The sequence below is a fragment of the Pseudophryne corroboree genome, chromosome 9, assembly GCF_028390025.1.
Source record: "Pseudophryne corroboree isolate aPseCor3 chromosome 9, aPseCor3.hap2, whole genome shotgun sequence".
Taxonomy (NCBI): domain Eukaryota; kingdom Metazoa; phylum Chordata; class Amphibia; order Anura; family Myobatrachidae; genus Pseudophryne; species Pseudophryne corroboree.
This window is the reverse complement of record NC_086452.1, coordinates 120,973,162-121,000,378: the sequence shown is the minus strand read 5'-3', so window position 1 is coordinate 121,000,378 and position 27,217 is coordinate 120,973,162. Positions and strand designations below refer to the sequence as shown.

The 27,217-nt window shown below is 48.1% G+C and overlaps 1 protein-coding gene across 2 annotated transcripts in view; it reads left to right on the top strand.

The window, feature by feature from the left end:
* TDRD5 (tudor domain containing 5) overlaps nt 1-27,217 on the top strand; it is a 602,913-nt gene that overhangs the window by 537,708 nt on the left and 37,988 nt on the right. For both annotated transcript variants that reach the window (XM_063939810.1, XM_063939811.1), the window contains exons 14-15: nt 9,496-9,666; nt 9,773-9,953. In XM_063939810.1, the coding sequence (XP_063795880.1) occupies nt 9,496-9,666; nt 9,773-9,953 (352 nt within the window). The remainder of the gene's footprint in view (nt 1-9,495; nt 9,667-9,772; nt 9,954-27,217) is intronic.

Below are 27,217 nucleotides of genomic sequence, written 5' to 3'. Positions count from 1 at the left end.
AAAGAAAGTTGCCTGCCAATTAACCTGTTGGAACTTCGGGCCATATTCATGGCACTGATTCAGGCAAAGGACACTCTGCAAGGAAAACCAGTCCAGATCCGCTCGGATAATGCAACGGCAGTAGCGTACCTCAACCAATCCTGGAGAAACTCGCAGCCAAAAAGCAATGAAGGCGGTAAGTCGCATACTAAAGTGGGCAGAACTCCATCTTCCAGCATTGTCCGCAGTGTTCGTTCCAGGAGTCCTAAACTGGGAAGCGGACTTTCTCAGTCGACACACCATTCAAGCAAGCGAATGGCCTTTACACCCGGAAGTATTTCAGACACTGGTAGACAAGTGGGGTTTGCCAGAGATAGATCTCATGGCGTTCCGTCTGAACAACAAAGTACCAGCATACGTGTCAAGAACAAAGGATCCCGGAGCGATCCTTGTGGACGCACTGTCAGTGAAATGGGACTTTCATCTGGCATATCTGTTTCCTCCGATCATCCTGCTACCCAGGGTGGCGAGGAAAATAAAACAAGCAAAGGGTGCCATGATTCTAATAGCTCCGGCTTGGCCCAGAAGGCATTGGTACATAGATCTACAAAGGATGTCGATGGATGCTCCAATTCTGCTCCCTCAACGTCCAGATCTACTAATGCAGGGTCCTTGTTATCACAGGCATCTGGATCAACTGTCTTTGACGGCGTGGCTATTGAAACCTCTATCCTGAAGTCAAGAAGATTCTCACAACAGGTAATTCAAACTATGCTCAGAGCAAGGAAATCCTCCTCAGCTCGCATTTATCACCGAATATGGCAAGCCTATATTCATTGGTGCACTGAAAGAAGTATGGACCCAAAATCTTTCAGAGTATCCAGGGTCTTAGATTTCCTTCAGGCAGGAATGGATAAGGGTTTGAAGTTGGCTTCCTTGAGAGTGCAAGTATCAGCATTGACTGTATGGTTTCAAAAGAAAATTGCCAATTTACAGGATGTGCGTACTTTTTTCCAGGGAATGCTGCGCATTCAACTGCCTTTTGTTCCTCCTGCAGTGCCTTGGGACTTAAGTCTAGACCTCAAAGCCCTTCAAGTTGCTCCGTTTGAAACACTTAATAAAGTGGATTTTAAATGGTTGACAGCTAAAGTTCTCTTTCTACTGACTATGGCATCAAATAGAAGATTTAGGAGCGCTGTCATGTAAATCTCCTTTTCTGATTTTTTTTTTATCCAGATAAAGCAGTTCTCAGAACTAGGTCTGGTTATCTTCCTAAGGTGGTATCTAAATTTCACCTTAACGAAGAAATTGTAGACCCGGCTTTTCAGGTATCGGGACTTTCTGCGGGTGAAGCGTCACTGGACGTAGTCCGGGCATTAAGGATCTACGTGGATCATATCAGTGCCATCAGAAAGACAGATTCTCTCTTCATTCTCTACGTATTTCACAAGATAGGATGACCTACGGATAAGCAGACGCTGGCAAGATGGCTTCGGATGATGATTTCAGAAGCATATTCTCAGGCTGATCTCCCTGTTCCAACTAATGTCTCTGCTCACTCTGCTCGTAAGGTAGGTCCATCATGGGCAGCACAACGTGGTGCTTCAGCAGAACAGATATGTAAGGCAGCCACATAGTCTTCCATTAACACATTCATTAGACATTATGCCTTTGATGAATACAGTGAAACCAAGGGGTGGAGGAAAGGGTATAGGAGTGCGCTTAGAAACAGCAGCAGGTGTGTTAAAATTCTGTCTTGGAGGGTACTCTCAACCTCCACCACATAGAGAATTATAGAACAAGAGTGACAGAAAATAAATCACAATGCGCTAGAAACAAGTGTGATACAAATATATATAACTGAATACGTTCACCAATTTTTCCTCCTCCACGTTTGCGTATGTGGATATATTCCTCATGTGCATGTAAGGAAATCGAAGAAAAAATATGCCATATGGTGAAGTACAGTTTAATACATTAAAAACATAATTTCCAACATCAATCATTCAAAAAAAGTGCAAGTGCAATGTAATAATAACAGCAAGTGTGGGGAATCCTCTGGAGGCTGCAAAAATGAACAATTACCGGCTGGATGCAAGACTATTCACATAGAACAATCCTGGCAGTGCATAAGTCCATTGGATAGCCCGGGTTCCATAGACCACGTCTGCAGATGGCTTTCCTGTCGGGTCTTAGTCCAGTCAGCTGCCTCCGTCACCCCACACGTCCGCTTCTCTTCTGGACACACACCTTGAAAAAGACCCGATTGAGCGGGTTGAAACGCGTTGGTGGACGTGTGGGGTGACGGAGGCAGCTGACTGGACTAAGACCCGACAGGAAAGTTATCTGCAGACGTGGTCTATGGAACCCGGGCTATCCAATGGACTTATGCACTGCCAGGATTGTTCTATGTGAATAGTCTTGCATCCAGCCGGTAATTGTTCATTTTTGCAGCCTCCAGAGGATTCCCCACACTTGCTGTTATTATTACATTGCACTTGCACTTTTTTTTAATGATTGATGTTGGAAATTATGTTTTTAATGTATTAAACTGTACTTCACCATATGGCATATTTTTTCTTCGATTTCCTTACATGCACATGAGGAATATATCCACATACGCAAACGTGGAGGAGGAAAAATTGGTGAACGTATTCAGTTATATATATTTGTATCACACTTGTTTCTAGCGCATTGTGATTTATTTTCTGTCACTCTTGTTCTATAATTCATTATGCCTTTGATACTTTTGCCTCTCATGACTCTGAATTCGGGCGTAAGGTTCTCCTGTCGAATCAGGAGCGTCCCCACCACTAAAAATTGCTTTGGGAAATCCCATTTTTATCCTGTGGATAACCTGTGGACCCTGCCGGAGAAATATATGTTATGGTAAGAATTTACCGTTGATAACTGTATTTCTCCTATGTCCACAGGGAACCCACCCTGTCTCACCTGATTTGATGATCTTTATACTCGCTAAACTCCTCCCTCTTGCATGGAAGGGTGTGCATGTATGTTCTTCTCGTCTGAATAGGGTTCTACTTAATGCTCCTGCTTAAATGCTTTGGAATCCAACTGATTTGCCTGAGCCAGTGGGCGGGGATATATGGATGGGCCCGTTGCATCCTGGGAGGACTGAAAGCTTGTGATCATTGGTGTCAATCCGCTATCGCTCCATCATATCCCATTGTTATCTTGTGGACATAGGAGAAATACCGTTATCAACGGTAAGTTCTTACCATAATGTATAGTTCCCATTTATGCAGGATCTCGTTACACTCATGGTCATCTACAGCTCTTACCCCTCAAATTTCAATATTTCTGTTTTCAGTCTATTTCTTTCTTTGTACTTAATATTTCTCTGACGTCCTAGTGGATGCTGGGAACTCCGAAAGGACCATGGGGAATAGCGGCTCCACAGGAGTCTGGGCACAACTAAAAGAAAGCTTTTAGACTACCTGGTGTGCACTGGCTCCTCCCACTATGACCCTCCTCCAAGCCTCAGTTAGATTTTTGTGCCCGGCCGAGCTGGATGCACACTAGGGGCTCTCCTGAGCTCTTAGAAAGAAAGTATAATTTAGGTTTTTTATTTTACAGTGAGACCTGCTGGCAACAGGCTCACTGCAACGAGGGACTAAGGGGAGAAGAAGCGAACCTACCTGCTTGCAGCTAGCTTGGGCTTCTTAGGCTACTGGACACCATTAGCTCCAGAGGGATCGACCGCATGGAACTGGCCTTGGTGTTCGGTCCCGGAGCCGCGCCGCCGTCCCCCTTACAGAGCCAGAAGCAAGAAGAAGTCCGGAAAAACGGCGGCATGAAGACTTCTGTCTTCACCAAGGTAGCGCACAGTACTGCAGCTGTGCGCCATTGCTCCTCATACACACTTCACACTCCGGTCACTGAGGGTGCAGGGCGCTGGGGGGGGGCGCCCTGAGCAGCAATAAAAACACCTTGGCTGGCAAAACAATCACAATATATAGCCCCAGAGGCTATATATGTGATAATTACCCCTGCCAGAATCATTAAAAAAGCGGGAGAAAAGTCCGCGAAAAAGGGGCGGAGCTATCTCTCTCAGCACACTGGCGCCATTTCTCCCTCACGGTTCCGCTGGAAGGAAGCTTCCTGGCTCTCCCCTGCAGTTTACACTACAGAAAAGGGTAAAAAAGAGAGGGGGGGCACTAAATTTAGGCGCAGTAAATATTATAGCAGCTATAGGGGACATAATTCAGTTAGTCCCTGCATTATATAGCGCTCTGGTGTGTGCTGGCATACTCTCTCTCTGTCTCCCCAAAGGGCTTCTGTGGGGTCCTGTCCTCTATTAGAGCATTCCCGGTGTGTGTGCGTTGTATCTGTACGGCTGTGTCGACATGTTTGATGAGGAAAATTATGTGGAGGCGGAGCAGATGCCCATAGAAGTGATGTCACCCCCTGCGGGGCAGACACCTGAGTGGATGGTTTTATGGAAGGAATTACGTGCAAGTGTCGACTCCTTACACAAAAAATTTGACGACATGCCAAATGCGGGACAGCCGGCTTCTCAGCTCGTGCCTGCCCAGGTGTCTCAAAGGCCATCAGGGGCTCTAAAACGCCCGCTACCTCAGATGGCAGACGCAGATGTCGACACGGATACTGATACCAGTGTCGACGACGATGAGTCAAATCTAATGTCCACTAGGGCCATTCGTTGCATGATTGAGGCAATGAAGGAGGTATTACACATTTCGGATATAAACCCAGGTACCACTAAAAAGGGTATTATGTTTGGGGAGTAAAAAACTACCCGTAGTTTTTCCCCCATCTGAAGAATTAAATGAAGTGTGTGAAGAAGCGTGGGCTTTCCCCGATAAAAGATTGGTAATCCCTAAAAAATTACTAATGGTGTTCCCTTTCCCGCCAGAGGATAGGGCACGTTGGGAAACACCTCCTAGGGTGGATAAAGCGCTCACACGTTTGTCTAAAAAGGTGGCACTTCCGTCTCCGGATACGGCCGCCCTAAAGGAGCCTGCGGATAGAAAGCAGGAGGCGATCCTGAAGTCTGTATATACACACTCAGGCATTATACTTAGACCAGCTATTGCGTCAGCATGGATGTGCAGTGCTGCCGCTGCATGGTCAGATTCCCTGTCAGAAAATATTGACACCCTAGACAGGGACACTATTCTCCTAACCATAGAGCATATAAAAGACTCAGTCTTATACATGAGAGATGCACAGAGGGAGATCTGCCGGCTGGCATCTAAAATAAGTGCATTGTCCATTTCTGCTTGGAGAGGCTTATGGACTCGGCAGTGGACAGTGGATGCAAATTCCAAAAGGCACATGGAAGTTTTGCCTTATAAGGGTGAGGAGTTATTCGGGGATGGTCTCTCAGACCTAGTTTCCACAGCGACAGCTGGGAAATCAGCATTTTTACCCCAGGTTCCCTCACAGCCTAAAAAAGCGCAGTTTTATCAAGTACAGTCCTTTCGGACCCAGAGAAACAGGCGAGGAAAAGGCGGGTCCTTTCTGTCCAGAGGCAGAGGTAGGGGAAAAAGGCTGCAACAAACAGCAGGTTCCCAGGAGCAAAAGTCCTCCCCCGCTTCTTCCAAGTCCGCCGTATGACGGTGGGGCTCCACAGGCGGAGCCAGGTACGGTGGGGGGCCGCCTCAAAAATTTCAGCGATCAGTGGGCTCGCTCACAGGTGGATCCCTGGATCTTGCAAGTAGTATCTCAGGGGTACAAACTGGAATTCGAGGCGTCTCCCCCCCGCCGTTTCCTCAAATCTGCCTTGCCAACGACTCCCTCAGGCAGGGAGGCTGTGCTAGAGGCAATTCACAAGCTGTATTCCCAGCAGGTGATAGTCAAGGTGCCCCTACTTCAACAAGGCCGGGGTTACTATTCCACACTGTTTGTGGTACCGAAACCGGACGGTTCGGTGAGACCCATTTTAAATTTGAAATCCTTGAACACATACATAAATAAGTTCAAGTTCAAGATGGAATCGCTCAGGGCGGTTATTGCAAGCCTGGACGAGGGGGATTACATGGTATCCCTGGACATCAAGGATGCTTACCTGCATGTCCCCATTTATCATCCTCACCAGGAGTACCTCAGATATGCGGTACAAAATTGCCATTACCAATTCCAGACGCTGCCGTTTGGACTGTCCACGGCACCGAGGGTGTTTACCAAGGTAATGGCGGAAATGATGATACTCCTTCGAAAAAAGGGAGTTTTAATTATCCCGTACTTGGACGATCTCCTAATAAAGGCGAGATCCAGGGAGCAGTTGTTGGTAGGAGTAGCACTATCTCAGGAGGTGCTACACCAGCACGGTTGGATTCTGAATATTCCAAAGTCACAGCTGGTTCCGACGACACGTCTACTGTTCCTGGGAATGATTTTGGACACAGTCCAGAAAAAAGTGTTTCTCCCGGAGGAGAAAGCCCAGGAGCTGTCATCTCTAGTCAGAGACCTCCTGAAACCAAAACAGGTGTCGGTGCATCACTGCACGCGAGTCCTGGGAAAGATGGTGGCTTCTTACGAAGCAATTCCTTTCGGCAGGTTCCATGCCAGAATCTTTCAGTGGGACCTGTCCGGATCGCATCTTCAGATGCATCGGCTAATAACCCTGTCTCCAAGAGCCAGGGTGTCTCTGCTGTGGTGGCTGCAGAGTGCTCATCTCCTAGAGGGCCGCAGATTCGGCATACAGGACTGGGTCCTGGTGACCACGGATGCCAGCCTTCGAGGCTGGGGGGCAGTCACACAGGGAAGAAACTTCCAAGGACTATGGTCGAGTCAGGAGACTTCCTTGCACATAAATATTCTAGAACTAAGGGCCATTTACAATGCCCTAAGTCAGACAAAACCCCTGCTTCTACACCAGCCGGTACTGATCCAGTCAGACAACATCACGGCGGTCGCCCATGTAAACCGACAGGGCGGCACAAGAAGCAGGACGGCAATGGCAGAAGCCACAAGGATTCTCCGATGGGCGGAAAATCACGTGCTAGCACTGTCAGCAGTGTTCATTCCGGGAGTGGACAACTGGGAAGCAGACTTCCTCAGCAGGCACGACCTCCACCCGGGAGAGTGGGGACTTCATCCAGAAGTCTTCACACTGATTGTAAATCGTTGGGAACGGCCACAGGTGGACATGATGGCGTCCCGCCTAAACAAAAAAACTGGAGAGATATTGCGCCAGGTCAAGGGACCCTCAGGCGATAGCGGTGGACGCTCTAGTGACACCGTGGGTGTACCAGTCAGTTTATGTGTTCCCTCCTCTGCCTCTCATACCAAAGGTACTGAGAATAATAAGACAACGAGGAGTAAGGACAATACTCGTGGTTCCGGATTGGCCAAGAAGAGCTTGGTACCCGGAACTTCAAGAGATGATCTCAGAGGACCCATGGCCTCTGCCGCTCAGACAGGACCTGTTGCAGCAGGGGCCCTGTCTGTTCCAAGACTTACCGCGGCTGCGTTTGACGGCATGGCGGTTGAACGCCGGATCCTAAAGGAAAAGGGCATTCCGGAGGATGTCATGCCTACGCTGATTAAAGCCAGGAAAGATGTAACGGTAAAACATTATCACCGCATATGGCGGAAATATGTTGCTTGGTGTGAGGCCAATAAGGCCCCAACAGAGGAATTTCAGCTGGGTCGATTTCTGCACTTCCTACAGGCAGGAGTGACTATGGGCCTAAAATTAGGCTCCATTAAGGTACAGATATCGGCTCTGTCGATTTTTTTCCAAAAAGAACTAGCTTCACTACCTGAAGTTCAGACATTTGTAAAAGGAGTGCTGCATATTCAGCCCCCCTTTGTGCCTCCAGTGGCACCCTGGGATCTCAACGTGGTGTTGAATTTCCTAAAATCACATTGGTTTGAGCCACTAAAGACCGTGGATCTAAAATATCTCACGTGGAAAGTGGTCATGTTATTGGCCTTGGCTTCGGCCAGGCGTGTATCAGAATTGGCGGCTTTGTCATTTAAAAGTCCTTATCTGATTTTCCATATGGATAGGGCAGAATTGAGGACTCGTCCCCAGTTTCTCCCTAAGGTGGTATCTGCTTTTCACTTGAACCAACCTATTGTAGTGCCTGCGGCTACTAGCGACTTGGAGGATTCCAAGTTACTGGACGTAGTCAGGGCCTTGAAAATTTATGTTTCCAGGACGGCTGGAGTCAGGAAAACTGACTCGCTATTTATCCTGTATGCACCCAACAAACTGGGTGCTCCTGCTTCTAAGCAGACTATTGCTCGCTGGATTTGTAGCACAATTCAGCTGGCGCATTCTGCGGCTGTACTGCTGCATCCTAAATCAGTAAAAGCCCATTCTACAAGGAAGGTGGGCTCATCTTGGGCGGCTGCCCGAGGGGTCTCTGCTTTACAACTTTGCCGAGCTGCTACTTGGTCGGGCAAACACGTTTGCAAAATTCTACAAATTTGATACCCTGGCTGAGGAGGACCTTGAGTTCTCTCATTCGGTGCTGCAGAGTCATCCGCACTCTCCCGCCCGTTTGGGAGCTTTGGTATAATCCCCATGGTCCTTTCGGAGTTCCCAGCATCCACTAGGACGTCAGAGAAAATAAGAATTTACTCACCGGTAATTCTATTTCTCGTAGTCCGTAGTGGATGCTGGGCGCCCGTCCCAAGTGCGGATTGTCTGCAATACTTGTACATAGTTGTTGTTCACAAAAGGGTTATTGTTATGAGCCATCTGTTGAGAGGCTCAGTTAAATTTCATACTGTTAACTGGATATGGTATCACGAGTTATACGGTGTGATTGGTGTGGCTGGTATGAGTCTTACCCGGGATTCAACATCCTTCCTTATTGTGTCAGCTCTTCCGGGCACAGTATCCTAACTGAGGCTTGGAGGAGGGTCATAGTGGGAGGAGCCAGTGCACACCAGGTAGTCTAAAAGCTTTCTTTTAGTTGTGCCCAGACTCCTGCGGAGCCGCTATTCCCCATGGTCTTTTCGGAGTTTCCAGCATCCACTACGGACTACGAGAAATAGAATTACCGGTTAGTAAATTCTTATTTTTTTACATTCGTCTTTGCCTTGCAGGATATTGCCAACAAAGGATATCAGACTTGCAGATCTATACTTTCCATGATTCCATTTTTTTCTTATTAAATATTAGTCCCTCATCACTCCTATCTTCTTCCATTCAAAGCTGACACAAAATTAGCCGTTTTAACATAGTGGCAAATCTATGACCACATCACTAATTACAAATACATACATAATGTAATTCTGTCCATTCCCCTCTACTGTTGGTTCACACTAGGGGTTCAGCCAACCCAGGATTGAGTTTAGTCTTTGCCTGAAGATTCTGGTTTGTTTAATTCCGTATTGTTCCAGAATTCAGCTACCCACCATAATCATAATATGTGATCCTTTTGGTGCACAGAATCTTTTAGAAGTACCTTAAGCTATTTTAAAATGGCTTTAGTTCATGGGAGATGGAGAATGTTGATCTTCCTGGGGATACCTGGTACTGGAAAGAATATAAACATTTTCATCTTTATTCAGGTAAAAGAGGAGGCTGAATCTGAGATGCCATACTTAGAAGCCATCCCCACTGGTGAAGATGTATGGGATGAGAATTGGTCTTTTTCAAGCAATACGATGACTCTTGACGTGCTAAAGCCGCATTCTGTAAACCTAGATAAAAATCAGGAGGAGGAGAAACCTAAAGAAGAGGTCTGTATCGGCTTGGTGACATAAGACTTGCAGGTTTTTGTTTATAGGCAGAAATGTAAAACTTTAAATTAACTAACGTGAACAATTCTTTTTGATCTGTTTACAGCAAGTAAATGATTTTGTGAAAGCTAATGATCTAAATCTTCTGTCCATCCCCTTGGAGGAATTCTACATATCTCTAATTGAGTCTAGGAACACTCTAGAAAAGTGTGCAGTTCCAAATTCTCCGGTGATTGAATGTGGCCCGGCTCAGAAGACAAATCCACCTGTCCCAGAACCATTATATGGTAATTTCCATTTTTAAACACTTATATCCAATCAGTCATTTCTTATTCATTTTTGAAATCTATTATTTCTGTAGCGGGGTACACTGGTATTCCACAGGGAATAACATCGGAGTGTAGAGTTGGATCTTGATCCGAGGTTTCAACAGGCTAAAGCTTTGACTGTTCCCAGGATGCCTTGCGCCACCTCCTCTATATCCCCGCCTTCAGGCACTGGAGCTCAGTTTGTAAGTTGGTGCCTGCAGTGCAGGCAGCTAACCGGGAGGGCTGCGCTAGGCAGCCCTGAAAAAGAGCTTTCTGAAGAAAAGTAGACTTCAAGGGCCGCAGCACATGCACTTAGAAGTGCTATATGTCAGTCTGACATATCGTGCTGCGGCTCCCTCACCTCCCCCAGCGGCGCTGTATACTCCCACGCCCTGGTTGCCGGGTACTTAAAGCGGAGGCCTCCGGTTAATTCAGGTACACACCCGCCGCTGCTCTCCTGGATCGCGTGGCAGCATCTTTGGGAGGAGGTAAGAGGGTCCCCCAGACGGGGCCCTCTGAAATCGCGAACCGGCGCGGTCTCCGGAGGCGGACCGCGCGCGCTGGCGTGGACACTGACAAGAAAGAAGACTTCAAGGGCACAGGCACTAGTTGCTATATGTCATGCTGACATATCGTGCTGTAGCTCCCTCACCTCCCCCAGCGGCACTGTATACTCCCGCACCCTGGTTGCCGGGTATTACAGCGGAGGCGCTCTGGTCCCTTCAGGCACACATACAGCCGCTGCTCTCCTGGATCGCGTGGCCGCATCATCGGGAGGCGGTAAGAGTGTCTCCCAAGCAGGAACCACCGAAATCGCAACCCGACGCGGTCTCCGGAGACGCTGGCGTGGACACTGCCCGTGCAGGGATCCCACTATATCCACCAGGGCAAGGGGCACAGGTCGGATTTACTAAAATCCGTTTGGTATAGGCACCGCAGTACCCGGTGGTGAAGTCCAGCAGAGGGGATAAGGCTCTGACCTGTAGCCCCAGGCGCCATCTACAGCAGATGTTCCCACCCTAGAGCTGCATCTCTCTCTGTCCCTTACTCCCTGTCAGCGTTTGGCCGCCATTACACTGAGCTGCGCTAATACTAGGACTGCTGGGCACTGTCTCCTCTGTAAAGCCACCTGCATCACTTGTCGTTTAGACAGTGTTCGTTAAGAAAAATTGCATAACTACAGGGATATTTAGTACAAGTATTCTGTGATATACATCCAGTATTTACTGTGCATTGTTATATCTGTATACATACATAGCTTTACTTAGTATTGCTAGTCCAGTGCAGTTTTATTGTCGTTTGTAATAATCTCTGCATTGTACATGTGACTGTGTGTGCCAATAGCTGCTGTGTGGTTCCTATTCCGTGTATCTCACACATATTGCTATCCCTATATTCTATACCCTGAGGGGGATAAGTGTCTCAGGGTCATACAGATGGGTCCACAGTTATCTTGGCTAGTTTGCTGCGCCTAGGCACAACATGGTTTATTAACAGAAACCCTTCATCTATTGTTTTCAGCTGCATTACAATACAGAGAACAATACAGCAGGGGATTTAGTCATCACAGCAGGGGATTAAGTCTGACTGCCCAGTCTCAGTCAATCCTATTAAAGGTCAAGATAAATGTATATAAATGTATATGTATATATTTGAGTATCCCTTATTCAAAATCCCACATTTTTGGTTCCCCTACTGATATAATGACATATATATGTATATTATATTATTTCTCTTACGTCCTAGAGGATGCTGGGGACTCAAAAAGGACCATGGGGTATAGACGGGATCCGCAGGAGCTTGAGCACACTATAAAGACTTAAACTGGGTGTGAACTGGCTCCTCCCTCTATGCCCCTCCTCCAGACCTCAGTTAGACTTTGTGCCCAGGAGTGACTGGACACACACTAGGGGAGCTCTACAGAGTTTCTCTGGAAAAAGACTTTTGTTAGGTTTTTTATTTTCAGGGAGACCTGCTGGCTACAGGCTCCCTGCATCGTGGGACTGAGGGGAGAGAAGTCAGACCTACTTCTTCTTAGTTAAGGGTTCTGCTTCTTAGGCTACTGGACACCATTAGCTCCAGAGGGTTCGATCACTTGGTTCGCCTAGCTGCTTGTTCCCGGAGCAGCGCCATCACCCCTCTCACAGAAGCCAGAAGAGAGAAGCCGGGTGAGTATTAGAAGAACCGAAGACTTCAGTGACGGCAGAAGACTTTAGCTCCCACACACTTCACCAACGGCACTCACAGGGTGCAGGGCGCTAGGGGGGAGCGCCCTGGGCAGCAGTTACGGAGGTTTTGGCTGGCAAAAAACGGGCTATACAGTGAATGCACTTTGTGAAAAGGCTTGGGAGTCGCCTGAAAAAAGGTGGCAGATTCCCAAGCGAATTTTGATGACATATCCTTTTCCCTCTGACGATAGGGAAAAATGGGAGTCGTCTCCAAATGTGGACAAGGCTCTATCACGGTTGTCCAAGAAGGTGGCACTTCCGTCTCCTGACACGGCTGCCCTCAAGGATCCGGCGGATCGTAAGCTGGAGACGACTTCGAAGTCCATTTTCGTCAATACTGGTGCATTGCTCAGACCTGCTGTGGCATCGGTATGGGTGAGTATTGCTATTGCAAAGTGGGCTGAAAATTTGGCTTCTGATATGGATGCTCTTGATAAAGATAATATTCTTCTGACTCTTGGTTATATTAAGGACGCTGCAGGTTACCTAAAGGATGCGGCGAGGGATGTTGGCCTCTTGGGATCAAGAGCCAATGCCATGTCGATTTCCGCCAGGAGGGCGCTGTGGATTCACCAATTGAATGCTGATGCCGACTCCAAGAAGAATATGGAAGCTCTTCCTTTTAAAGGTAGTGTCTTGTTCGGTGAAGACCTGGCTGACCTGGTGTCGACCGCTACGGCGGGTAAGTCATCTTTTCTTCCTTATGTTCCCACACAACAGAAGGCGGCACCCCACCAGCAGATGCAGTCCTTTCAGCCTAATAAATCCAAAAGAGGTAAGGGCTCATCCTTCCTCGCTTCAAAGGGTAGAGGTAGGGGAAGGAAGTCGCCTGCAGTATCGGGCACCCAGGACCAAAAGACCTCCCCTGCCTCTACCAAGTCCACCGCATGACGCTGGGGATCTCCTGGGGAAGTCCCTACCGGTGGGGGGCCGTCTCCGATTCTTCAGTCAGGTCTGGGTTCGTTCGGCTCTGGATCCTTAGGTCTTAGACATAGTGTCCCAAGGGTACAGACTGGAGTTTCAGGAGATGTTCCCCAACCGGTTTTTCGTGTCGGCCTTGCCAACTTCTCTTCCCGAAAGAGAGGTGGTAAGGGATGCGATACAAAAGTTGTGTCAACAGAGGGTCGTGGTGCCGGTTCCCCCGTCAGATCGGGGGAAAGGGTTCTATTCGAGCCTCTTTGTGGACGGTTCGGTCAGACCGATTCTGAACCTAAAATCCCTCAATCCATACTTGAAAACTTTCAAGTTCAAGATGGAGTCTCTTCGAGCGGTGATCTCCAGCCTCGAAGGGGGAGATTTTATGGCGTCAGTCCTGAGGTTCGCAGTACAGGAGTGTCATTACCAATTTCAGGAGTTGCCGTTTGGGCTTTCCACGGCCCCAAGGGTCTTCACCAAGGTAATGGCAGAGATGATGGTCCTCCTGCGCAAGCAAGGGGTCACAATTATCCCGTACTTGGACGATCTCCTGATAAAGGCGAGGTCCAAGGAGCAGTTGTTAAGAAATGTGGATCTCTCCCTGTTGGTTTTGCGACATCACGGTTGGATACTAAATTTGCCAAAGTCTCAGTTGTTCCCGACCACTCGGCTGCCCTTCCTGGGCATGGTCCTGGACACGGAGATACAGAGAGTGTTTCTTCCGGAGGTCAAAGCTCTGGAAATCCAGAACATGGTCAGTGAGCTCCTGAGGCCGACAAGTGTGTCGAATCATCAATGCACTCGGGTACTAGGGAAGATGGTTGCGGCTTACGAAGCCATTCCGTTTGGCAGGTTTCATGCCCGGGTGTGTCAGTGGGATCTGCTGAAAAAATGGTCCGGGTCTCACCTGCACATGCACCGGAAAATAACTCTATCTTCCAGAGCCAGGATTTCTCTCCTGTGGTGGCTGCAAGGCTTTCACCTTCTAGAGGGATGCCGATTCGGAATCCAGGACTGGGTTCTGCTGACAACAGATGCAAGTCTATGAGGTTGGGGGGCAGTCACACAAGGAAGAAATTTCCAGGGAAAGTGGTCAAGCCAGGAATCTTGTCTCCACATAAATGTTCTCGAGTTGAGAGCCATTTACAAAGGCCTGCTGCAAGCAAAGAACCTTCTTCAGGGTCTCCCTGTCCTAATCCAGTCGGACAACATAACAGCAGTGACGTACGTAAACCACCAAGGCGGAACAAGGAGCAGGGTGGCTATGGAGGAGGCCACAAGAATCCTTCGCTCAGCAGAACAGCACGTGTGCGCTCTGTCAGCAGTCTTTCTCCCGGGAGTAGACAACTGGGAAGCAGACTGCCTCAGCAGACACGATCTACATCCGGGAGAGTGGGCTCTTCATCAAGAGGTATTTGCAGAAGTGACAAACCGTTGGGGACTTCCTCTGATAGACATGATGGCGTCTCGCTTCAACAAGAAGCTTCCGAGGTATTGTTCCAGGTCAAGGGACCCCCAAGCCAGCGCAGTGGACGCCCTGGTGACTCCGTGGGTGTTTCATTCGGTGTATGTGTTCCCTCCGCTCCCTCTCATTCCGAAGATGCTGAGGATCGTTTGACGTACAGGGGTTCAGGCGATACTCGTCGTTCCAGATTGGCCACGGAGGGCCTCGTATCCGGATTTTCAAGAATTATTAGTGGAAGATCCCTGGCCGCTTCCTCTACGAGAGGACCTGTTGCAGGGGCCCTGCGTGTTTCTGGACTTACCGCGGCTGCGTTTGACGGCGTGGAAGTTGAGCGCCAAATCTTAGCTCGGAAGGGTATTCCAGGGGAGGTCATCCCCACTCTCCTTAAAGCTAGGAAGGAAGTTACGGCAAAACATTATCACCGTATTTGGAGGAAATATGTTTCATGGTGTGAGACCAAAGCAGCTCTGACGGAGGAGTTTCACTTGGGTCGATTTCTCCATTTTTTGCAGGCAGGCGTAGATGCAGGCCTGAAATTGAGTTCCATAAAAGTGCAGATTTCGGCTTTATCTATTTTCTTTCAGAAAGAATTGGCCGTCCTTCCCGAGGTTCAGACTTTTGTGAAGGGAGTGTTGCATATCCACCCTCCATTTATGGCGCCGTGGGATCTTGAAGTGGTCTTGCAGTTCCTTATGTCTCACTGGTTTGAACCTTTGCGTAAGGTTGAGTTAAAGTTTCTCACTTGGAAAGTGGTCATGCTTTTGGCTCTGGCGTCGGCCAGGCGAGTGTCAGAGTTGGCGGCCTTGTCTCACAAGAGCCCGTATTTGATTTTCCATTCGGATAGAGCAGAATTGAGGACTCGTCAACAATTTCAGCCGAAGGTGGTTTCTTCGTTCCACATTAACCAACCTATTGTGGTGCCTGTGGCTACGGAGGTTGTGGTGCTTCCAAAGTCTCTTGATGTTGTAAGAGCTTTGAAAATTTATGTCGCTAGAACGACTCGTACCAGGAAAACAGAAGCTTTGTTTGTCCTGTATGCTTCCAACAAGATTGGAAATCCTGCTTCTAAACAAACTATTGCTCGCTGGATTTGTACTACGATTCAGCAGGCTCATTCTTCGGCAACGGAAGGCCAGCCGAAGTCTGTAAAGGCCCATTCTACTAGGAAGGTGGGCTCTTCTTGGGCGGCTGCCCGAGTGGTCTCGGCACTTCAGCTTTGCCGAGCAGCTACGTGGTCGGGTTCAAACACATTTGCTAAGTTTTACAAGTTTGATACCCCGGCTGATGAGGACCTCATGTTTGCTCAATCGGTGCTGCAGAGTCGTCCGCACTCTCCTGCCTGGTCTGGAGCTTTGGTATAGACCCCATGGTCCTTTTGGAGTCCCCAGCATCCTCTAGGACGTAAGAGAAAATAGGATTTTAATACCTACCGGAAAATCCTTTTCTCCTAGTCCGTAGAGGATGCTGGGCGCCCATCCCAGTGCGGACTGTTACTTGCAGTTGTAGTATTACTGGTTGTATTGTTTACACATGGGTTGTGTATTTGTTTATTCAGCTTGTTGCTGTTGTTAATTCATACGGTTATCTGGTTTCATATTACTCCACTTGTACGGTATGTTGTGGTGTGGGCTGGTATGTTTCTCACCCTTTGTTTAAACAAAAATCCTTTCCTCGAAATGTCCGTCTCTTCTGGGCACAGTTCCTATAACTGAAGTCTGGAGGAGGGGCATAGAGGGAGGAGCCAGTTTACACCCAGTTTAAGTCTATATAGTGTGCCCAAGCTCCTGCGGATCCCGTCTATGCCCCATGGTCCTTTTGGAGTCCCCAGCATCCTCTACGGAGTAGGAGAAAAGGATTTACCAGTAGGTATTAAAATCCTATTATATCTACGGTATATAATATATCTATATGTACACATAATATATATGTCTTTATATAGTGTTTCACGGGATATACTACCTTGGTATTTTTCTTTGTGTATTTCAGTCACCATATATCCTCTGTTTTTGTTCTTCATCTGCAGGCACACTCCATAGGGGTTTTTTGTCTGGTACTTTGGCTATATTGTACTGTTACGCCCTAAGGCTACCTTTCCAAATAATGTCTGCTACACAGGGCGGGAGATCCGTGGCTGATCCTGCGTCATGCAGTGCTGACGCCGCGGATATACCTGAGGAAAATATTCCAGATGGCGTATACACTGATCCATCAGACACTGATGCAGATGCTTCTGATGCGGAATCCATTTCACAGGTGGATGTTCCTGACCTCTTGGAGGCTATCAAACTGATTCTTCAGATTGATGAATCTGAACCTCCAGATACGTCTAAGAAACCCGATAAGTTCAAACGTCAGAAGGTCACTAAATTAGTTTTGCCCCATTCTGACCATTTAGTTGACATACGTCCGGAATCCTGGGAGTCTCCCGGAAAGAAAGTCTCCGTCTAAGAAGATACTAGCTTGTTATCCCCTCGCTGCAGAGTTAAGTAAAAATTGGTAAACACCGCCGCCAGTGGACTCACATGTCGCGCGTCTGGTCGTGTCCTCTACTCTGCTTGTCACTACCGTCTCCTCTCTGAAGGAACCGACGGATAAGCGTGTGGAGGGTTGCTTGAAGTCTATTTACACCCTTGCAGGTGCTGTGCATACACCCACTATAGCGGCTTCTTGGGCTGCGAAGGCTATTGAAGCCTGGGTTCAAGAAGTTGAAGCGGAGCTACCTTCTAATTTTTCTGATAATGCCAGACAGTGTCTTTGATATATTATCACAGCCTGTCATTATATTCAGGAGGCGGCCTCTCATGCCGGTGTCCTTGCGGCCAAAGCGTCTACTGCGTCCATTCTGGCTCGCCGGATTCTGTGGTTGCGGTACTGGTCTGTGAATCTGGACTCTAAAAAGACCTTGGAGGTTATCCCTTTTAAGGGAGACATCCTTTTTGGGGAAGATCTGAACAAGATTGTTGCTGACTTAGCATCTGCTAAAACTGCATGTCTGCCGAATACTAATCCTTCGGCTCCGAAAGCTAAAAGTACCACCTTTTTTTCCTTTCGACCTCCAAGTAAAGCAAAGGGTCAGGCGTACTCGAAACAGGCTCGCACTTCCAAAACCTCTCAGCCCAAACCTAAATGTTCCTGGGCTTCCCGTCAGCCTGCTTCCAAACCAGACAAGCCTGCTTCATGACGAGGCGGGCCTCCCCCTGGTGGACCCCAGGGTGTGAGGCCGGCTTCTGCGGTTCGCCCTGGTATGGTTACAGACCACTTCAGACGCCTGGGTGAGGGAAGTCGTCACTCACGGATACGCCATCTCTTTCAAGAAATGTCCTCCTCGTCAGTTTTGCTCGACAATTATCCCTTCGGATCCGTTGAAAGCAAAAACTCTACATTTGGTGGTACAATCCCTCCTGGACACAGGAGTTATAGTGCCGGTGCCTCTAGTTTAGAGAGGCAGGGGGTACTATTCAACGCTGTTCCTAGTTCCGAAACCGAATGGAACCTCACCGTCCTTTCTCAACCTCAAGTCTTTGAACAAATTTGTGAAGGTATCCAAATTCCGTATGGAAACTCTTCGCTCTATTGTTATGGCCTTGGAGCCCAAGGACTATATGGTATCCCTGGACACACAGGATGCTTACTTACATATACCTGTTGCCATGTCGCATCAGCAATATCTGTGGTTTGCTATTGGCAACCTACATTATCAATTCCAGGCCTTGCCTTTTGGACTGACCACGGCTCCGCGAATCTTCACCAAGGTCATGACGGCCCTTCTCCGCCGTCAGGGTGTCATGATCCTGCCATATCTGGATGACTTGTTGATCCTGGCGAACTCCCCAGAGGTTCTCATCCGTCATCTGGAGCTGACGGTCCAATTCCTGCGAGCCCACGGGTGGCTCATCAACTGAAAGAAATCCTCGCTGGTTCCTGCTCAGAGCATGGTACACCTGGGGGCGTTACTGGACACACACAACCAACGGTTGTTCTCGTCTCCGGAGAAGGTCCTGAATCTTTAGGGCAATGTTTCCTCTCTCGCCCTCGTATGTCGATACATTCAGCAATGCAAGTACTAGGCCTCATAGTGTCGGCTTTAGACATGGTAGAGTATGCTCAATTTCATTCTCGCCCTTTGCAGCGGTTAATCCTTTCCAAGTGGGACGGCCTGCCTCACCGGATCAGGTCTCACGTGATTTCCTTGACTCTGGAAGTTTGTCTGTCTCTTCATGGTGTGCATCTCGTCAATTCAGTCCTCGGTCCTTTTGTCTAGCCAGTCTTTCTCCGGCAGGGTCCACAGGATAACAATGGGATATGATGAAGCGACAGTGGATTTGCACCAATCGGTCAAAACTTTTCCGGCCTCCCAGCATGCAGTGGGCCCGTCCATATATCCCCGCCTCCTGGCTCAGGCAAATCAGTTTTCTGTTTGGTGCGGCAGGAGCCGGACCATGGTCAGAGGGCTGCTGGCTTTTAGCAGCCCTAAGCTTTCTTTTTTTATTTTTATAGTCTATTTTTTTCTTGAGTGATCTTTCTAAACAGCGTCTTATATGTACCTTAGAAAGAGTTGCTCCAACAACTCTCCGCCGGGTCGCGACAATGCTTACCCACTAGTACAGTGGTGTTTCGGCAGGTGTCTGTGTCGGGTATACTAGCAGGTCCAGCAGACGATACCAGGCTGTGGCCAGACATGGGGAGAAGGTAAGGCATCGGTTCCGCTTAGGGGAACACGGACACAAGCGCACTGTTTTGGGAGGAAACTACCAAACAGTCGATGACGCGGCTGCCACCCCGGGTGCACTAGCGCTAGGCCTTGGGGATCATATGCTATAGGAATAGTATGAGGCCACGATCCCTAGCGTTTTGTCAGCAGTAGGGAGTCAGATGCTCTACTGGTCGCCCCTCCTCCCGGTTCATGACCAGTTTCCTCCGAGTCTCCCGCCATGAACTGTTTCCCGCTTCCGTCTCAGACGCTGTGTGACTGGTGCATCTGTGTTCACTATAGGTTCATGGAACGTCAGTGTACACTAGTAGCGTCTGGATCCACTCAGCGTTCACTAACGTATTGATCGGTCCTGGAAGCAAGGTGAGTCTTCCTGTATCCCACTCTACTGAGTATGGATAATACAGCACGAAGTCTCTATCTACCCTTTTGAGTACAAATAGTTAGATGCCTATTGCATACGAGTCTGTATACATTTACTGTTGTGTCTTTCGCAATGCGTCTGATGCAGTAATATGTTCTACATACTTAAAATGTAGTTGATGATGTGCTAATATTGCTTATTATGCTAATGTATAACATGTGACTGACTGCTAGTGTGATTGCTGACTTTACTATATTTCTGTCAGTTTTATTTATTCCGATCCTCAATGCTGGTGCATGGGTAGGGTCGGATTGTATGTCACTTTAAGTAGTTTAAAGTGATAACAGTCACAAATTGTGTAGTACACTGGGAAGTGTTGACTATTTATCATGTCTAAGAGCGGCAAAGGTGAGGAAGGTACACTCACATCAACACCAACACTCATATCATATTTGTCATGCAAAGCTGTGTTACCCTCTGGTTCAGGATGGTTTGTGTGCAAATTGTGTTAGCTTTCACCAGGGGTTGTTGAAAAATATAAGGCAGATTCAGGTGCAGATGGATCCACCTTGGGCTATGTTTGCACAGACTTTATCCAGTATAGGATAATTACTCCAACTCCTGTACCAGGGATAGGTTACACTATTAACCCTTACATGCAGCTCCCCACCTATTGTGTATCACTTCCAGCAGCAGCCTCTCAAAAGAATCAAGCTGATAAGCCGGTGGTAAGTAAATCTTAACCCTCACAGGCTACACATGATTCAGATGAGGATTCATCGGGAGATGAAAGCTCAATTAATTCTACTTCGGCATACGAAGAAGAGGAGGAAGGTCTCGGCTCAGTGAATATAGCTGAGTTAATTAAAGCTATGAAAGCCATTCTGTTCTTAGAGGATTCAGCAGAGCTGTGTTAAAAACCAAGGCACCTGTGTTTAAACATCCCAAAACAGTTAAGACTGAGGTTCCAGGGTCAGATCAGGAAATCATGGAAGATGCTTGGGCTACACCTAATAAGTTTAGAATTCCTATGAAATGGAATTCCATTTATCCTCTTCCAGCTGGGGATTGTTTAAAAAGAGAGGTGGCTCCTAAAGTAGATCTACATTACCTTTGCCTTCAACATCATTAAATGATGTCACGGATAGGAGAGTGAATGGTTTTCTAAAATAACTTTTTTCTCTCGGGCAGTCATAAGGCCAGCCATGGCTTCACCTTGGATGGCAAAGGCAGTGGCTGCATGGCCTGATGCATTGGAGGGGGATTTTTCAATAGCTTCAAAGAGAGCAAAAATCCCATATAGCACATATAAAACAGGCTGCAATGTTCTTGGAAGAAGCAGCATTGGATATGGGTACTATTGCCTCCAGGGCATCAGCTTCAACAATAGTTGCTCGCAGAGCAGTTTGGCTACGTACGTGGAAAGCTGATTCAGAATCTAAGAAGGTTTTGGAATCTTTGCCATTTTTTGGAGATATTCTTTTTGGTAAAGAATTGACAGATATTCTGGAGTCAGAAGCAGACTCCAAGAAGGTCAAGTTTCCTTTCACATACAATTTCAAACCTAAAGTTCTGGCTTTTCGGCCCTTTCAGTCTCAAGGAAAAGCTAAAGGAAAAAGTGATGGCAAGCAGCCCCAATACAACCAGTCTGGTAGGACTATAAAGCATTGGGCTACCAGAGAACCTGTTGGGAAAACAGATAATAAGCCATCAGCCTGATGGTGCAGGCCTCCACCTGGGGGACCCCAGGGTGGGGGGGCCGACTTCTTCAGTTTGCACAGATCTGGCAGCAGTTTACAACAGATGCCTGGGTACAGTAAGCGGTATCTCCAGGTTATGCGTTTGCCTTCAAGAAGCACCCTCCTCGAAGGTTTTTTTTGTACCAGCCCGTCTCGGGTAGAGACGAAGGCCAGGGCTTTGTTAGAGGTAGTCCAGAAATTGCTTCAGTCAGGAGTAATCTTTCCAGTTCCTCCTGCACAACGAGGACAGGGTTTTTACTCCAACCTGTTTTTAGTTCAGAAGCCAAATTGGTCATTTCGTCCCATTCTCAATCTCAAAGTGCTGAACAAATACATTTGGGTACCTCGGTTTCACATGGAGACGTTAACGTTCCATCATTTTGGCCATGGAGCCAGGGGATTATATGGTATTCCTGGATATACAGGATGCTTACCTACATGTTCCTATAGCACTGTCCCATCAGTGCTATCTCAGGTTCGCTATCCTCCCAACAGCATTTTCTGTTCCAGGCCCTACCTTTTGGGTTAGCCACAGCCCCCAGAGTATTTACCAAGATTATGGTGGTAATGGCAGCTTATCTCCACCTTCAGGGGATAAGAATATTTCCATACCTCGATGATCTTTTAATCCTGGCACTGACGCAGGAATTGCTCTTATGTCATCTGCAACAGACAATAACGCGTCTGCAGAACTACGGGTGGCTCATAAATTGGGCAAAATCGTCTCTGGTTCCGTCACAGCGGATGACTCACTTGGGGGCTGTGCTGGATTCAAGTCTTCAGAGAGTAATGTTACCTCTGAACAATATATCCAAGGTTCAGTCAAGGATTCAGGACTTGTTACACAGTCAAAAGGTTTCCATTCACGTAGCAATGCACTTGTTGGGTTTGATGGTGTCAACATTCGACATGGTGAAGTATGTACAATTCCACTCGAGGCCTCTGCAGCGTTTGATTCTTGCCAAATGGAATGGGTTGCATCAGACGATAAAAACACAGACTATGGTTCTTACGTTAGAAGTAGGGAAGCCAATCCCGGGCCATTTTTTCAATCCCGGGTATCGGGATTAAAAAATGGTCAATCCCGGGATTGGCTTTAGACTGTGTCCGGCCATCGCCCCGCCCCTCCCCTCCTGCCCTGCGGACATAAAAAAAAACCTACAAACCTGCACAGCGAGGTAGCGGGTGAGGAGGATCCGGCGGGTGAGTGCTGGGGAGCTGGCATGTGAGTGCTGGGGAGCCGGGAGGAGGCGGCGGGTGAATGCAGGGGGAGCCGGAACGAAGCGGTGGGTGAAGTCAGTCGTACTTTCCGGCTCTGCGGCTGCTGACAGCGCAGCGTGACCTCACAGGCACAGGTCACGCTGCGCATGGGGAGACAGGAGGAGGGAGCCGGGCAGCGTCTGAGCGTCCTGAGGACGCTCAACGCTGATCCCTCAATCCCCGGGATTGGAGCTTCCAATCCCGGGATTGAATCCCGGCCGTTTTTGGACCTAAATCCCGGGATCCCGCCGATCCAGGGATTGGCCTCCCTAGTTAGAAGTAAGAAAGTCATTAGCCTGGTGGCTGCAGACATCCCATCTGGACAAGGGGAGACCCTTTTGGATATCAGATTGGGAAATTCTGACAACAGATGCTAGTCTCCAGGGCTGGGGAGCAGTGGCAGGAAGGTTGTGATTCCAGGGGCAATGGACCAAGGAAGAAAGTTGCCTGCCAATAAATATATTTGAACTTTGGGCCATATACATGCCATAAATTCAGGCAAAGGACATTCTTCGGGGCAAAACCGGGCCAGATCCGCTCAGACAATGCGACGGCAGTAGCGTACCTCAACCATCAGGTAGGAACTCGCAGCTGAAAAGCGATGAAGGAGGTAAGTCACATACTAAAGTGGGCAGAACTTCATCATCCAGCCTTGTCCGCAGTGTTTGTTCCGGGAGACCTAAACTGGGAAGCGGACTTTCTCAGTTGACAAGCCATTCAGGCAAGTGAATGGGCTCTACAGCCGGAGGTATTCCAGACTCTAGTAGACAAGTGGGGGTTGCCAGAGAGAGATCTCATGGCGTCCCATCTGAACAACAAACAGGTCAAGAACAAAGGATACCAGAGCGATCTTTGTGGATGCCCTGTCGGTGAGATGGGACTTTCATCTGGCTTATGTGTTTCCTCCAATCACCCTATTAGCCAGGGTGCTGAGAAAGATAAAGCAAGGAAAAGGTGCCTTGATACTAATAGCTCTGACTTGGCCCAGAAGTCATTGGTACACAGATCTGCAGAGGATGTCGATGGATGTTCCACTTCTGCTGCCTCAACGTCCAGATCCACTGACGCAGGGTCCTTGTTATCACAGACATCTGGATCGACTGTCTTTGATGGCGTGGCTCTTGAAATCTCTATCCTAAAGTCAAGAGGATTCTCACAACCGGTAATTCAAACTATGATCAGAGCAAGGAAACCTTCCTCAATTCGCATTTATCACCGAATATGGCAAATCTATATTCATTGGTGCAGTGAACGGAAAATGGTCCCTACCTCTTTCAGAGTTTCCAGGGTCTTCGCATTCCTTCAGGCAGGAATGCATAAAGGTTTGAAGGTGGCTTCCTTGAGAGTGCAAGTGTCGGCATTGACTGTATGGTTCCAAAAGAAAATTACCAATTTACAGGATGTGCGTATTTTTTTCCAATGAATGCTGCGTCTTCAACCTCCTTTTGTTCCTCCTACAGTGCCTTGGGACTTAAGTCTAGTCCTGAAAGCCCTTCAAGTTGCCCCGTTTGAACCACTTGATAAAGTGGATTTTAAATGGTTAACAGCTAAAGTTCTCTTTCTACTGACTGTGGCGTCAGCTAGAAGAGTATCAGATTTAGGGGCGTTATCATGTCATTCCCCATTTCTGATTTTTTTATCCAGATAAAGCAGTTCTCAGAACTAGAACTGGGTATCTTCAGAAGGTAGTGTCTAAATTCCATCTTAATGAAGAAATTGTAGTCCCAGCTTTCCAGGTACCGGGCCTTTCTGCGGGAGATGCATCGCTGGACGTGGTCATCTACGTGGATCGTACCAGTGCCATCAGAAAGACAGATTCTCTCTTCATTCTCTACGTATTTCACAAGAGAGGTTGGCCTGCTGATGAGCAGACGCTGGCAAGATGGCTTAGGATGATGATTTCAGAAGCATATTCTCAGGCTGATCTCCCTGTTCCAGCTAATGTACCTGCTCCCATTGTTATCCTTTGGATCCTGTGGACTTAGGAGAAATACCGTTATCAACGGTAAGTTCTTACCATAACGTATATTTTAGCCTTTCTTCAGTCGGGCTTGGACCTAGGTCTTAGATTGTCGTCCCTCAAGGTTCAAGTGTCAGCACTCTCTGTGCTATTTCAATGACAGCTAGCTACCTTACCAGATGTGAAGACGTTTCTCCAGGGAGTCCTTCAAGTTCAGCTACCCTTTTTGGTTCCGGTGGCTCCTTGGGATCTTTCCCTGGTGCTGCGGGTTTTCCAATCGGCTCCCTTTGAGCCATTGGACTTGGTTGACCTACGTTGGTGTACCTGGAAGAGCTTGTTCCTCTTGGCTATTTCTTTGGCCTGGCGGGTCTTGGACCTTAGTGCCTTTTCTTGGCACTCACCTTTTCTGGTGTTTCACCTGGATAGAGCGGTCCTTTGCACTCACTTGGTTTCCCACTTTCATCTGAATCAGGAGATAGTGGTACCTGCCTTGCAGGATGCCTCCTTGGATGTGGTGCGGGCTCTCCGCTTTTATGTCAGCAGGACGCGGGATATCCAGTGCCCGGATTCCCCGTTTGTCTTGCTTAATTCTCACGAACAGGGTTGGCCGGCGTCTAAACAGGCCTTGGCCAGGTGACTCCGTCTCCGTATGGCGAAACTTCCTACCCCTGTGGGGTGTTACTGCACATTCCATGCATGCTGTGGGGGCTTCCTGGGCAGGCTCTTGTTGTTCCTCGGCTGAACAGCTTTGTAAGGCGGCCACGTGTTCTCTGCCCAGACCTTAATAAAATTTTATGCGTTTGACACCTTTGCGTCGGCTGACACAGCCTTCGGGCGTAGGGTCCTTAGTGCAGTCCAGGAGCGTCCCATCCTATGAAGGGACCGCTTTTGGACGTCCCAACGTAATGCTCCTGTGCCCCCCTAGTGGACGTTGAAGAAAAGGGGATTTATGGTCTAACCTTGAAAAATCCTTTTCTTTGTGTCCATAGGGGGCACATGACGCCCTCCCTGACGCATCTGTCTGTGGAACTGTTCCCTGTATTAGTGGTGTGTGGCCATTCGTCTTCTCAGTATGTGTCTCTGTGTGACGTGTCTTCCTTCCTCTTCCTGCCTGCTTCTGCCTTTGGCTTGCTATTCAAACTGGTGGTAGGTATAGGGGACAGGGAGGCAGGGCCTGCTGGGTAATTCAAAGTAACTCCTTTTGTGCCTGCCTACCTCCCAGCCAGTCTATACCCAGCGTAATGCTCCTGTGCCCCCTATGAACTCAAAGAAAAGGATTTATCAAGGTTTGACCATAAATCCCCTTTTTACCTCTTGCATCCATCTGGGGAATACTGCGTTTAGCCATTACATGTGGGTTAAAGTGTAGCTTATGGAGTTTGTCACTAAAAGAGTAAAAACAAAACTGGTCGCTGGGGGTCTGCTGTTGCCAGACCACACTCCGAGGAGGCCCCGTCTCTGGTAAGAGCAGCCACAGGCTACCCTGCGCCATATAGGACTTTGACCGGGTCTCTCTGCTGCTACTCCAGCACACTCTGCTGCTTTTTCAGGTGCTACTCTGCTGTTTAAGGACCATTACTACCACGAAGAGGGTGTGTGTCAGTAGAAAAACACTTTCAGAAACGGCGGGTTTGTACCAGCGGTATATATCAAGTCGGCTATGCAGCCAATAGCCGATATATCTGCAGATATATAGGCGCATCGTGCTGTGTGTACTGGCAGTCTGCTAACCGCCCGTGTACTGGCTGCAGAGGCCTCTGGTGACTGACATGACAACTGGACGGGCACATGCAAATGCCCACCCATATGTGACATCAGGCACGACACATGGGGCCGGTGATTGGCAAGTGTGTATATGCACTTAACAGTCATCAGATAGGACAGCGTATTGGCCTGTGCTTGATTCAGACTCTGCCACTCCTTTCAAGAGTAGGGGAAGGTAGATCCTAATTGGGTGGATACCTCTGGCTGGGGTAGGAGTCACAGTCTAGTTCTGGTGTCCGCCATTTAATTGATGCAGTTGGTCAATAAAGCTGCAAGATTTTGCAGTTTCTGATGCCATCTCTGCTGTTTTCTTTAATCATAAAATGAAGCAGGTGTTTTTTACTAGCTTTGTTCCATTTTAGAGATGTATTAAAGGAGGCTTGGCTCAAGCCAGGCACAAAATTTCAGGCCACCAAGAGGTTTAAATATCATTTTTTTTTATCCTTTTGCAGCTGAGGACACCCGACCTTGGGACACCTATTGCCAGGTTAGCGAAAGTTATCCCTACAGTTGAGTTCGTTACATGAAGGGCCCACATGGATAGGATAAGTGCAACTGTGTCTGCACAATCTTCCGATAGCCCCTGTTTACCCTCAGGTAGTGGGAGCACTTTTTCTCAGGTTCTGGGACATTTGACTTCAGTCTGCTCTGAACCTCTGGGTGAGCAATATTGGGTCCAGAGGTGACTTTTTTGTACCTCGCAGATCTAATGGCGAAACATTGTTTTTTTTACTCCAGAGGATCCATCCAAATGGAGGGCTCTCATACAGGCGATTTCCTCTGTTTCAGCCTCCCGAGTAATTATTCCAGTTCTAGTTCAACAACAAGACCTGGGTT